The 13605-nt window shown below is 59.4% G+C and overlaps 3 protein-coding genes across 3 annotated transcripts in view; 2 read left to right on the forward strand and 1 right to left on the reverse strand.

Annotated features, from left to right (window-relative positions):
- Positions 1-3044: 3044 nt before the first annotated feature.
- VOLCADRAFT_94417 (uncharacterized protein) lies at positions 3045-4284 on the reverse strand (the record flags this gene model as incomplete). The annotated part of the gene is made up of 4 exons (XM_002953650.1): positions 3045-3282; positions 3360-3569; positions 3633-3858; positions 4278-4284. 4 exons carry the CDS (start codon positions 4282-4284, stop codon positions 3045-3047), a joined length of 681 nt encoding a protein of 226 aa, XP_002953696.1.
- Positions 4285-6563: 2279 nt separating this feature from the next.
- On the forward strand, positions 6564-10269 carry VOLCADRAFT_94418 (uncharacterized protein; the record flags this gene model as incomplete). The annotated part of the gene is made up of 7 exons (XM_002953563.1): positions 6564-6828; positions 7129-7191; positions 7410-7979; positions 8169-8211; positions 8449-8580; positions 8927-9053; positions 9649-10269. 7 exons carry the CDS (start codon positions 6564-6566, stop codon positions 10267-10269), a joined length of 1821 nt encoding a protein of 606 aa, XP_002953609.1.
- A 999-nt stretch (positions 10270-11268) lies between these two features.
- Positions 11269-13605, forward strand: part of VOLCADRAFT_106047 (uncharacterized protein) — a 5374-nt gene continuing 3037 nt past the window's right edge. The window contains exons 1-5 of the mRNA XM_002953564.1: positions 11269-11586; positions 11724-11786; positions 12076-12219; positions 12661-12834; positions 13246-13326. Coding sequence (XP_002953610.1) covers positions 11425-11586; positions 11724-11786; positions 12076-12219; positions 12661-12834; positions 13246-13326 — 624 coding nt within the window. The 5' untranslated portion in view covers positions 11269-11424. The remainder of the gene's footprint in view (positions 11587-11723; positions 11787-12075; positions 12220-12660; positions 12835-13245; positions 13327-13605) is intronic.

Below are 13605 nucleotides of genomic sequence, written 5' to 3' on the forward strand. Positions count from 1 at the left end.
GCACTCAAAAGATGGCGCATCGCGACAGGGGACGGCGCACGTGCATGAGAGTTTGGGGTGTGATAGGCCTGCATGACCATGAAGTCCACGAAGTCCGCGAGTCAAGGCCTGCGCTGCAGACACTTTATACGTAGCCACGCCTACCTGCCGGGGTCTCCACGGCTCCCGCACCGTCGGCAGTCTTAGCGGCGGCACTGTGTGTGGCCCCACCGTCGGCGGCAGCGCCGTTGGTGGCGGTGCTGTTGGCGGCGGCGCCGTCAGTGGCGGCGCCGTCGGTGGCGGCGCTTTCAGTACCGGCGCCGTCGGTAGCAGCGCCGTCAGCGGCGGCGCCGTCGGTGGCAGCGCCATTGGCTGTGGTGGCATTCACCGCGGTGGCGCCGGTCGTGGTGACATCATTTGCAGTCGCGTTCACGCCGCCTCGGCTGGCGGCGTTGGCACCATTGGCGCTGGCGGCGGTAGTATTGGCAGCCGTGGTGTTGGCGGCGACAGTTCCGGCGGCGGTGGTATTGGTAGCCGTGGCGCTGGCACCATTGGCCGCGGTAATATCCCCCGTCTCTGAGCCGGTGTCTGCCGGGGCTTCGCTGTCGGCCGTCGATGCTGCAGGTGGGGGCGCGGGCGCGGGCGCGGGGCTGCCGCCGGTCCGACGCTTAGCCAGTGCCTGGGCGATGAGAGAAACTCCGTTCCCTGAGACCTGCTGAGCCACATCGGAAGCAGATGGCATGCCGGCCAGCTGCGGCTGTGCGGTCCTGTTGTGCCCCAAGGGAGAGTAAGGGCCGGGTGATCACACAGGCGGAGGTGTGGATGGAGGACGGAATCCTAGGCAGGGTTTGACTAGGGATTTAGTTACATGCGGAGCTTGACGGGATTGGCACCGCACAAACACCGGGACAGCTATGTCCACCTCCTAGGAGGGCCAGGCAGACCACTTACTATCAGTCTATATCCTTCCCCAAACCATGCTATTATTGGTTTCCTTCATGGCTTGTCTTATTCTCCAGTTGTGAACTAATGCATCACGATCAGCGCTTTTCATCTCTCATAGCGCTTTGTTCTCGCCCTCACTCCCACCCATACACCTCCACAACGACCCCACGCAACTCGCACCCGAGGGTGGCACTCAGCAGGACGAACACCGTTGCCGCCAGCATCGAGGCTCCTAGGCGGCGGCTGCTCCTGGGAATACTCCGCATTTCAGGATACGACCAGCACCGCCCGGATGCGAAGGTTTCGGCTGTGGAGTTGCAGCACGCTGAGGGCTTTTAAACTATTGGAGCACAGCGACGGTAATCCGTTCAGGCAGCTAAACCGTGGGAACAAGACCACGAGCAAGACGCCTGGGTTGACGTTTCAACAATGGCTGGGCGGTCTTAAGTAGCTGGTGAGAACAACAGCAGAGACCAGCTGCTGCTGCTGCTGCTGCTGCTGCTGCTGCTTGTTCGCCGGATGACGGGTTGCCGATTGCTGGCTGCTGCGTTGGCGGAAATGCACGAGTTAGAGGTACCTGTGGAAGGGTGGCCAGGGACAGCGCAGGGGCTGTTTGTAAATCAGGTGTTTCGTTTCGTAAACGTCGTGCTGCTCAGCAACACGGCAGGGTGGCGTTGGTTGGATAAGGTAAGGAGACAGAGTGGACAGCGTCACAAGCACCCTGGAGAGAGCGGGTGGGGTTGTCGTGCTTGCGGTGGCGGCATGAGCGCATGGCCGCGGCAGCAGCAGCGGCATCTGACGGGGCTGCCTCGGCATGGCTGGGTAGGTCAGCAGCAGCAGCAGCAGCAGCAGCAACCCCAGCCCTAAGTCATGAAAGGCACGGTGGTGCGGTGCCAGACTAATCCCAGACAGGTGCCCGCAAGTAAACCTGCCTGATGTTTTTAGAGGAGCCTAACGGGAGGCACGCAGTCGGCGGGTGGTTGATGGTGATAAGTTGCGAGCGGGATTGTGGACAACGTATTAGTGCGCACCAGCCAGGCCTCTCAGCGTCCTCTCGATAAGGAACAACGCGGTACGATCTGATGTGCCATCTACTTGCGGTCTGAATTATATATCGACAGGTGCTGGGCGAGACAGCAGCGGGGCTGGTGATAGTTGCGTCGTCCGACCGCTGCGGTTGACAGCTGGTAGCTTGCTTGGAGAATTGAAGGATTTGTGGGACTCAACGGAGGGCTGTCAAAAACCGTTAGACGTGCGTCGGTTGGTCGGTTAACAGCCACCTGAATGCGGTGATGACCGGCCGAAACAATGTAATCGTCCTCCCGACCTCCTACGGAAATATCAGGGGCATGCAATCTTTATCCAAATCCTCCAATACAAAATAGTTAGGCCTTCTTGAGCGCGGCTTCACTGGTTGTGGATTCCTCTAGCCCCTTGTTGCGACTGCACGAGACCTCACGAGCATAGCCCGGTGCCCGCTGCGGAGCCTTCGCATCAGCCCGTCCCTCATCCGCTCTCGCTCGCGCAACCAGCACTTGCGTGTGCTGATTTCTCCCCTTGCCAGTCCCGGCGGGCGGCAACCGCTTGTGACGTTTCATGCAGTACCTCCTCTGAAGGTCGCGAACACGCCACTCCCAACAGCGGTGGCAATCTGATCATGAAGATCAGGGGGTTCAGATCAGCGCCGCGGCTTTTGGGCCGGCATAACGTCGTGTATTTCATGCTACGTCAATGATAGATGAACGCCTGTCCGCGCTCACACACGAACTCTCTATTACTTAAGATTAGCGCTGGTTAGAATATAGCCCAGTCACTGCGCTTCCGTGTCAGCAGGTAGTGGCCCATTCGCCGGACGTGTTTATTGCCGCACCTTGCAACTCCTGAATTCTGCGAGCTAGGGGAAAGGGAAAGAAGGCGACGACGGTGAGGAATAGGAGAAGCAGTAAGGCAAGTGTGGTCAGACAGTCCGGGGTCTAATGGTACGGCAACAGAGCGGCGAACTGCAGCCGCCGCTATTGCTTCAGCCCCTACATAGACGCTCACAGCCTCGGCTGCTGGCACTGCTGCTGGTGCTGGCGCTGGTGCTGTGCTGCTGCTCACCTGTCCACACCATGAAAATCTCAGCAGCAACAGCGGCAGTAGAAGAACAAAACCCGGCGGCATTGATGGTCAGCCTTCAGCAGGTTCCAGCTGGGGCTCAGAGCCGTACATCGGTCCACCACCCAGCCTTTCTGCAGAAGCAGCACCAGCACCAGCACCACCACCACGATCACCACCACCACCGCACTAAGGATACCCGGCATGGAGACCAGGACCGGCAACACTACGCAGCCACGACGGGCACCACGCGCTCGGACCCTGCGTCGGGGACCCATCGCGAGGGGATTCCAGTTCCGGACTTTGAACCCAGCTGGAACCAAAATCCCCACCACCACCTGAAGCCCTTTGTGCGTTCGGTCTCCAGATGGAGCCCGTTAGGTGCACCCAGGGAGCCGGAGGGTGCGACCCTGCGGCCCACCACCACCCTCCCGCGGCTCCTGAAACCCAAGCCAACCACCACCTCCAGGGCAACTTTGGCCGCAGCCAGCTCCGTAGATGATTCCATGTGGCTGCGGACCTGCTGTCGATGGATCTGGATCTGGCTTCTGGTGGGTCACGATTTGGATCTGGATCTAGTGGCGAACACCGCAGTGATGACGGAGACTCACAATGCGCCACAGCCTGCGCCAGGGCCGCTGTCCACGCTGCAAATCCCGCACGCATCGCCATCGTCATCGCCATCGTCGTCGCCATCATCATCATCATCATCATCGTCATCGTCATCATCCTCATCATCATCACTGGCGTCATCACCGTCAGCGGTCCACAGGTACCCGCCTGCAGCGGGGGCCTCCCGGCGTATGTTGCTGCAGGGGCCCTCTAGGGCGCCTGCAGCTGCGCATGCGGCGGCGCCCATGGCTGAAGAGGCTGCTGGCCCCACCGAAGGGGAGCAGCAGCTTGCCGCAAGGCAGGCAAGTTCGGACTACCGCTGGACATGGCTACACAGGGAGGGTTCCGATGGGGGCCTTGGGAGCAGCAGCTGCCGCAGCCACTGCGGTGGACTGCGTGGGATCGGGGACGGGATGAAAATCGTGCCCTTGTCCTCCATCGCAGGGCGGCTGGGACAAGCCGTCAAACCCTGAGGCACTCACCCAGAGATCTTGGCTGCGTGTATTAGATCTCACGAGCCAACCGGATATTTAGACAGCCACACCGATTTCGTCCCCAGGCAGCAATTGCATGACACACCACCGCCTCCCTCTCCCCTCGCCGCGTCCAAAGGATGGCGGCCCTGGCTTACATGTCAAACTTACAAAACATGTTGATAACAAAAAACATTTGATCCGCGCGCCATCCAGGTTAGTGGTGACCAAGGCGGCGAGTACGACCCGTATGACGATGAGTATGATCCGTACAGCGAGCCTGGGGCCTTCATATACCGGGCCTTTGGGCCTTCTAGCCACGACAGCCGTGATGGCGGCAAGGGCGATGGCGGCAGGGGCGACGGCGGCAGGGGCGACGACGGCAGGGGCGACGGCGGCAGGGGCGACGACGGCGGGGGCGACGGCGGCAGGGGCGACGACGGCAGGGGCGACGGCGGCAGGGGCGATGGCGGCAGGGGCGATGGCGGCAGGGGCGACGGCGGCAGGGGCGACGGCGGCAGGGGCGACGACGGCGGGGGCGACGGCGGCAGGGGCGACGGCGGCAGGGGCGACGGCGGCAGGGGCGACGGCGGCAGGGGCGATGGCGGCAGGGGCGACGACGGCAGGGGCAGTTATGGCCGCAAAGAAAAGGAGGCGTTTGAATCTAAGCGAGTGAGCATCGACGACAGCTTCTTCGGCGCTCAAATGTTTCGGCTGTTGGCGCTACTCAATGGTCTAGCTGACGGCAAGTGGGGTTGGTCTACGATGACTGGGTCGCGGATGTCTAGGGCTTCCTGCTGGACCTGTACCTTCCACTCAGTTCTCATCCCCAAGTGAGCCCGTCAACTTGTTTCATCCCCCACACCCTCAGCTTGTTCATCCCCCATTCCCAAGTCCTCATTCCCAGCTCGCCGCCTGCCTGGTGTTTCATCACCAGCACCGCCAACACCACACATCTACAGGGCCCCAGATATAGATTGGCCCCCCTTTCCCCTCTTCAGTAGCCCATGAACACACATGCACATGAAACTCGCAGCCCCAATCCTGAGCACCCAGTACCCCTGATCTTGCCTAGCCTTCCCCTCCCCAATACCAGCCCTGGCTGCCACATCCTCAACGCACCTCCCCCAACCACACCTTTTATCCTGGGTCGAAAGCAGGATAGATTCCATGTATACGCCCCGTGCACACACGTACATACACACATACATACATAAGCAGATTGATTTTGTCTTAACCTGTGGTGCAGTTCCTTCTTTCCGTTTGTCCCTTTGGGATTACCTTCATGAGCCAACCAAGATCTCGTGCCCTTTACTATGGGCGTATTTACATTTTGAAGCAACGCAACTCGAGGTGTCAAGTGCACACATACACGCACACAGTCTCTCTCTCGCTCTCTCGCTCTCTTAGGGAACCCCAACTCCGAGAGCCGGCTCAGGCCGGGACTGGAGAGGAGTCTCGTTTCGTGTTTCAGGAGCTAGCGGAACTGCAGCTTTCGGCCTCTTAGGAGGGGACTGAGGCCCCTCGCGCCCCTCTCCCGTCCGCGGAAGAGAGCTTAAGAGGTCTTTCCGTTGGGCCTGTGCAGCAGCCCCTGGCCATTGTCAGGCCCGGTCAGATACTTGTAACCTACACGCACACATACACACACACGCACACACACACACACACACACACACACATACACACACACTCACACGTGTGCGTCTTTTTTGCCTATCTTCCCAAAACCCTAAATAAGTTCTTTCCCTAACGCACATGGGCGCCTCCCAACGACAGAGGCGCCTCGGGTGGGATCGGTAGCCAACGCAACTTCCGCCGCGGTTGGGTCCTCCGAGGTTCAGCGCCGCACTACCACCACTCAGCTGCAGCTAGGACCCGACCGCACAGACGGCTTCTACACGGCTGGGACGGCGGCCGTGGACCCGGATTTCGCTGCGGGCTTGTCCGAGGGTTTCTCCGCATCCGTGGCGGAAGACGTCGGAAGTAAGGAAGTCAAATGCCCGTTATGGAGGGGAGGGAAGGCGGGGACGGAGCATGCTATCGTGATGTGGGAAAGAGGATATTTCGGGGATGTTCGGACAGGCTGATGCCAGGTCGCTGTGACCGAAGGACGGATGAGGAGAGGCAGACAGGCTGGCTGACTGGCTGGCTGGCTGGCTGGCTGGCTGGCTGGCATATACCAAGACCTGCCGAGCATGCACTGCGCGTACTGAAGCGTCTTCTTGGGCAAAGTCTTCTGTACGCGCACCTCGTCTTCCCTCTCACTGTGTTGATTGAGTGAACCACTCTCCCAGTGTCCCGCTTGCGCCTCGTCCCACACAGGTACCTAAACAAAATGTGCTGCCCCAATCCCCTTATTTGTTTTGTAAACCCCTGCCTTTTGTTCCGCTCCAACACCTAGCTACAGTGCTCCCCTGTTTCTCATCCTTAACATCCCCGGCCTTGCCCTGCCCTAGCATGGTTCCCATCCCTCACCTTGTTCTGTCCCTCCGCCTGTCCCTTTCTGCGACACCTCTGCACACACCTATTGTATCTATGCGGGCCCCCATCTCCCGTACTTCCCGTACTCTACGGCCATTATCCAACCCCTGGGGAGCAGCTGCGGGCGGACCCATCATCAACCTGGGGTCAGCTGGGAATACCCTGGTGGCGGGTAATGTCAGTACTCCAGGGAGCGGGGATGCGGGTGCCCGGGCGCTATCTGGGGGCCTCACGCTGGCGGGTGAGGAGTGAGTGTGTGTGTGTGTGTGCGGGGGAAGGGTTATGTTGTGTGCGGGAGGGCTTGCGGGGGGCCGCAGCCGCGGGGTTCGAGGAGGGGCCGGGTGCGACCTTCTCGGGGGCTGACTGCTCGGTGGAGGACGACGTGTGCATGTGTTCGATCGGGGGTTAGCTACCAGCTTCACACAACTCCTGAAGCTCTACCGTGTGGGGGACACATCGCCCCCTATGTTGGCACATGGCCAGCGGCCCCGACTGCCCCCACTTACACGCGCTGCCTAGCCATCCCCTCCACCCCCTTCAGGCCAGCAGGCGGTACCCGTTTTGACCGTCTCTGTCGCGGGGCCCATCACTACGTTCACGCGGGGTAGGCTGCGCACCGGAGCCAGCTCACAAAACGCCGCATCGGGGGAGGCAACAGGCAGGTCGCGGCAGGGCGCGTACTTTGCGTGCCTATTTCGTCCTTTCTTCTTTTTATTTCATTCCTTTCTTTCTTTCTTTTTGTGCATTTCCTTCCCTCCATTTGGGATTTCGGGACTTTGAAACCCACAAATCTCACGGAGATCAACTTGGGGATGCGTGCAGGTCAAAGCTCCGACTTTCGCATCTTCTCATTCTCGCTGGCCACCGTCTCCAAATCCGCCAACGAGTCCGAGGCGCAGCAGCAGCAGCAGCTGCAGCAGCAGAAGGAGCTCCTGAAGAAGGAGCTCCCCCGGCTGGCGGCCATGCAGCACCAGGCGCTGAAGGGCGCCAGAGATGCGCTCAAAGAAGACAAGGAACGCAAGAAGCAGGAGCAGCAGGATAAGGCAAAACAGATGCAGAAGGATCGGAAACATTCGGACGGGAAGCCCGTCGACGATGCTGATGATGATGATCGGGATAAGGGGAATGACGGCAAGGATAAGGGCAAGGGCGACGGCAAGGATAAGGGCAAGGGAGATAACGGCAATGACAAGGGCAAGGGAGATAACGGCGGTGATAAGACCGGCAAGGGAGATAACGGCGGTGATAAGACCGGCAAGGGAGATAACGGCGGTGATAAGACCGGCAAGGGAGATAACGGCGGTGATAAGACCGGCAAGGGAGATAACGGCGGTGATAAGACCGGCAAGGGAGATAACGGCGGTGATAAGACCGGCAAGGGAGATAATGGCGGTGATAAGACCGGCAAGGGAGATAACGGCGGTGATAAGACCGGCAAGGGCGACAGCGGTGGAAAGGGCAAGGACGACGGCGGCGGCGGCAGCATCGCCTCTGACGGCGGCGGTGGTAGCGGCAGCGGTGGCAAGCCCCCCACGTGAGCGAATCAGTCCCACGTTTGCATCCCTGCCTGAACCCGCCCAGCATGCCCCGACTGGTCTGTATGTGTCTTGCGTGTCCTAGACCTGTCAGTCATCCTCCCCCACTGCCGACATACACCGTGCTGATTCAGTCATCCGATCGTTATCATCCTCTCCGCGCTGCTCCGTAATGCCCTCTCTGAGGGGCACTGCTGCTTGCCTATTAACAGCACCCACGCGCAAAGAGCACATACGTACGTACATACATGCATACGTACGTGCTTGCGTACGTGCACACCCACGCATCCACACACTCTCCTTCACGCCTGCCCCACGCTCCACAGGCGCAGCGGCGGCGCGGGTGGCTTTGTACGGGTGCAACACGAGGAGCTCCCTAACTTCCCGTCTCAAGACTCCATCAACACTGTGGGTCAAGTGACCACCTTTGGAGCCACTAACATATTCGGATGGACCAGGTGAGGGGTGGGGTGAGGGGTGGGGTGAGGGGTGGGGTGAGGGGTGAGGGGTGAGGGGTGAGGGGTGGGGTGAGGGGTGAGGCTGCCGGTATGGGAGAAAGGTCGGCAGGACCCTACATGTGGCCAAGGGGAGCCGCTAGCTACGACCTGAAGTGGCACCCCCCATGGAGAAGTCCGCGCTGTGCTGCCTTTACCCGCAATCGAAACCGAAACCCGCATCGAGCTGTTCACCTTCTCACCTCTCTCACTGACCTCCTCACTCACACATTTCTGTTCCCCTAACAAACCACTCCCTATAGCCCACACGCATCCTCCAACCCCAACCCCCCAACACACACGCACACAGGGCCATCGTGCGGTCCTTCGGCTCAGCTCTGGGCACCAACCGCACCCGTGTGCAGTCCCAGGGTGGGGGTTTCGGCACCGGCATCACCAGCACCAGTGTATACACGGTTGGGGTGACCCAGCTGCAGGTGGGAAGTGGGGCCAGGACCGACCTGCGGGTCATCTGTGGAAGTCAAATGGCTCGTTTGTGGAACTTAGGAAATATCTTGAATTGCACATTGCACTCATACACAGTCCACCCACAGCAGCATGAGCAATAAGGATTGTACAGCCGGGGGACTTGTGCGCTAAAAGCCCTACATGTCTTGTAGGCCCCAGGCTGAAACGCAGGACAGTCCGTATGTTGAACTAGGTGTGCGTGTATGTACGTGCGTATGTAAGTACGTGTGAGGGAAAAGCGGCCACTGGAGGCTGGGTTCACGTTACTGTCGGCACGGAGCGGTAGCCCGGCTGCCCAGCCCGAGCCGGGCCCCTGCATTTGCTTCTTCGTTCTTGCCGTTTTGCATATACCGACCGCGGCCACGAAATACATAATCGGAATCGCAATTTCAGACGTAATATGTCCTCTCAGCTCATGAGCCTCCGTGCCCTTCATGCTCGCCCTTCAGCACCGGTGTCGCCTTGCCTTTGCCTTGCCTCGCTTTTCGTTGTATTGAACAAGTCCCTTCTGTCGTGCTTCCGCCTCCACCAACGCTACTACCCATCAACACCACCTCGCTTCAGGAGGTGCTGTGTAAGCCAGCTAAAGACGGGAAGGGATGGCAGCAGGAGGAGCGGCAGGAGGCGCAGGGACAGGATCAGAAGCAAAAGCGGATTCACACGCTGCGAGAGGGAGACAAGCTCCTTCCTGACAAGGCGGAGCTTCTGGACACCGGCAATGGCGACGGCAGCAGCTATGGCGGAAGCGGTGACGGTTCCGGTGATGCGCTTTCCGAGCTGTTACGAGCTGCAGCTGTCGCACCGCTGCCCGGGGACCTCTTCCTGTCGGACCGTGGCGGTGGCTCTGAGAGAGACGCACGCAATGTTCGCCTGTTCGTCGAGGCAGATGAGGACGATGGTGGGTTCAAGGGCGCCGGCGTTTCTGATGATGGAATTGGGCGGGCCACTCGCAGTGGCGGTAGAAGCGACGGAAAGGGAAAGGGAAACGGAAAGGGCAGCGGAAAGAATGGTGTCAACATAGCTAGCAAGGGCGTGATCTACAACTCAGCCGATGAATGCGAGGAGGCGCTACGACAGCAGGCGGAGCAGCAGGAGAAGCAGGAGAAGCAGCGGCAGCAGCAGCAGCAGCACGCGAAGCACCAGCAGCATCAGCACCAGCACCAGCAGCAGCAGGGAAAGCACTAGGGAAAGGTGAAGAAGCGGCATGTGCGGCGCAGTGCAGCGCCTCCGTGATCCCCCTTATTGTCTCTATATTGTTTGTGTGGACTCCATCCTCCATCCTCCTGAGTCCTGAACCTGACCCGCCGTGGTTGCGTTGAGCTGTTGGCTGCAGGGTGGGAATACTGCCAGCCACATGGCACAAATCAGATAGGCTTTGGGAGCGGATTGTTATGCTCTTATCTGGAATCTAGGGGTCAGGAAGGCGGTTTGGGGGGCCAAGTGAGCAAGGGGGGAGTGAGGCGGGGTAAGGATAGGGGAGGGATGCCTCCTAGCGGGAAACAGCCCGGGCCTCTAATAAGGGCACGGACGTAAGGGGGGGGATGTCCTGAGCGGTTTGGGCTTTGCACCCAACCTCTGCATGACCACAGAGCGGAAATGGATCTGCATTGTGCTGCTGTGGTAGGACAGTGCTAGGGTAGCACCGGCCAGTCCTCTTCTGCGTATCCGTGTGTACGTATGGAGAGGGAGGAGCTCCGTTTTGTCCGTCTAGCATAAGCTAGGCATGGTGTGTGTGTGTTCCTACAGACGCTAGACGCTTTGGCGCCGGGACGCGAATCGGACGTGATCTTGCTCCCTCTGCTCCACCTGCCTCCTCAGCAGCAATGCGATGTGTGATATGCAATGGTTTTCTTGTTCGTGATCGCCATTTATGCAGTTGTGTGAGCTGTACGTGGGCTCTGGGCCCTTTAGGAAAGGTTGTAATGCTTCGCTGTGTGTCGGTAAGGGCCGATGTGCGCCGACACAACCCGAGGTGGCCTGGAAACGTTCTCTGGAGATGGATGCTTAAGGCTGGCCTTCGTGAGTTATTGCCATGAAGTAGTGTGCAAAGAAACCGGAATTTCGCATTGGGGATGGGTGTCTGTGCAGCTGTCGAGAGCTGTAGCCGGGTAGCGTTCGGGGCCTCAGGATAAAGCCCCTGGTTCAAGATTGGCGATAAGCCTGGAATCGTTTTGCACTTCCAACATGGAGATGTCTGTAAAGCGCTTGCATCACATCTTTTCCTGCACTGCCTTACAATACAAATGCATTGCGTACCCCTGATTCATACTTGGAAAACCATCAAGTTAGGCAAATATTGTTATTGATTCTCTGTTCTATTTCATTTGGTGATTCAGGGCGATGGAAAAGGCGTTGCGAAGTTGCTCGGCACGGCCGTTCACGCATTCCATACGGCCAGTGAACCCACACAGAGCGACGCAAATTGTGATGCAATGCACATCTCCTCAAAATACTCAAGTCGCGGGAAGGAAACATCGTGTCGTATTCCTGGGAACGCCCGAGGTGCGCAAGTCGATCCGCAATGGAAACCGTCAAGTACTGCTGCACTTTTGTATATTAATAAACCAGACCCAAGCGGAAAGCTGCCGAAGAAACATACCCAAGCAGCCAGCTGGTCAGGATAATGTCTGCCCGTACAGGTCGCTGCGGGAGTCCTCCAGGACCTGCTCTCCGCCGCCCAGAAGCCAGATGCCGCCTTTGAGGTAAGATCCACCACGTTGCGCAGGTGCAGCGCTCCAGAACCACCCGCACGAAAGCACCCACATTTTTATCCTTCACCCCTCCAGCTTACTCCCCTCCCCCCCATCTCCGAGTCCCAACGGGCCCGCAGCCCTGCCTGCCCCACTTCACATGCTGACCCCTACCTGTGCTGACACGGCCAACAGTACCGAGCACAACACAAAGAGCACAAAAAATCACAGAAAGAGCAAAAAAAACACCTTAAAGAACGTGAAGAGCGAGAGAAAACATGTCCGCTTGCCGCGCCCGTAGGTCGCCCTGGTGGTCTCCCAGCCCGGCAAGCCCAAGGGTCGCGGCAACCGCGCAGTGGCCATCCCCTCCCCAGTGGAGGCCCTGGCCCGCGACAGCGGCCTGCTGGGGCCGGATCAGATACTTTGTCCCGCCAGGGCTAGGGAGGTACGCCAGGGGGGGAGAGGCCAGCGGCGGGAGGGGGGAAATGGGAAGGGGGAGGGCCCCATGGGAAAGGGCCGCTGCTGGTTCTAGGTAAGGAATAAGAAAGAGGGCGGGAGGAGAGAGGACGGGGCGCGGGGGCTGGGTCTGTGCGGGGCAAAGAGGGGGCCGAAAGGGCCGGGGGAGGGTGCGAAAAGAGTCCACTGGCTGGCACGATGCCTGCGTGCTGGTGTACAAATTGAAAGGAAGGGGAGGAAGGGGAGGGGAAACGGCGGGTCAAATCCCACCGCAGCTCCGCCGCTTCCCTGGGGCTTGTTAAGTGGACCATGGACACGTTCTTGGAGCACCACCATAACCACCACAACCATGACCACCATGACCAACACCATCGCAACCAACACCATCGCAACCGACACCATCGCAACCGACACCGCCAAACGGTCCTAGGAAGATTTCCTGCGGCGGCTGGAGGAGCTGCAGCCCGACCTGGCGATTACGGCAGCGTACGGCAACATGCTGCCGCAGCGCTTCCTTGACATCCCCAAGTACGGCACCCTCAACGTGCACCCCTCCCTACTGCCCAAGTACCGTGGGGCCGCACCCGTACAGCGGGCGCTGGAGGTGAGAGGACGTGTATGGGTGTGTGTGTCTCGTGGGCGGAGGGGTGGGGCGGAAGGGGTGAGGGTGATGGCGAGAAAGGGCGAGAGGAGTGGAGGGCGCAAAACCTACACAGCATAATATACCACAAATTGGAAAGCTAACCGCACAAAAAACAAAACGCAAGAAATTCAAACGCAAAATATTCTATAACCCAAATCCTCCAACTCAAATTCCTATATCCCGGATGACATACAGAACGACACGTGGAATCACAGCGGAAGAAAACCGACCGACCCCCCACCCCGCCTGTCCCCCCGTCGGCCTCCTTCCCCGCCCCGCACCTCCTCCCCCCCTTACACCGGTGCCACCCTCTTCATTCCCCCACATGTGCTTTTGCTCCGCTCCGTCCCCCCCTTTCCTCATGTCTCTCAGGACGGGGTCAACGAGACGGGTGTCAGTGTGGCCTATACCGTACTGGCGTGTGATGCGGGGCCGGTACTGGTCCAGCAGCGGGTACGGAGTACGGGAGGGTGATGAGGTGTGGGGGCGGGGCGGTGGAACGGTATAGGAATGGGGCTGTGGGGCTGTGGGGTGAATGCGAGAAAAGAGGGTGTGTGTGTGGGGGGTTATATCCATGATGTACTGCAAAGCACGCACGCATTCAGTGCCGTATCCATCGCCGCGATGTTGTATCATCGCGGAGCAGAGGCAGTCAAGTCGCGAGCACTCCACCAAGCATGAAGATAAGGCCCACAAGGCCCAACTCGGACTCCCCACGCGCCGTGCCATTAC

The sequence above is a fragment of the Volvox carteri genome, assembly GCF_000143455.1.
Source record: "Volvox carteri f. nagariensis unplaced genomic scaffold VOLCAscaffold_37, whole genome shotgun sequence".
Taxonomy (NCBI): Eukaryota; Viridiplantae; Chlorophyta; class Chlorophyceae; order Chlamydomonadales; family Volvocaceae; genus Volvox; species Volvox carteri.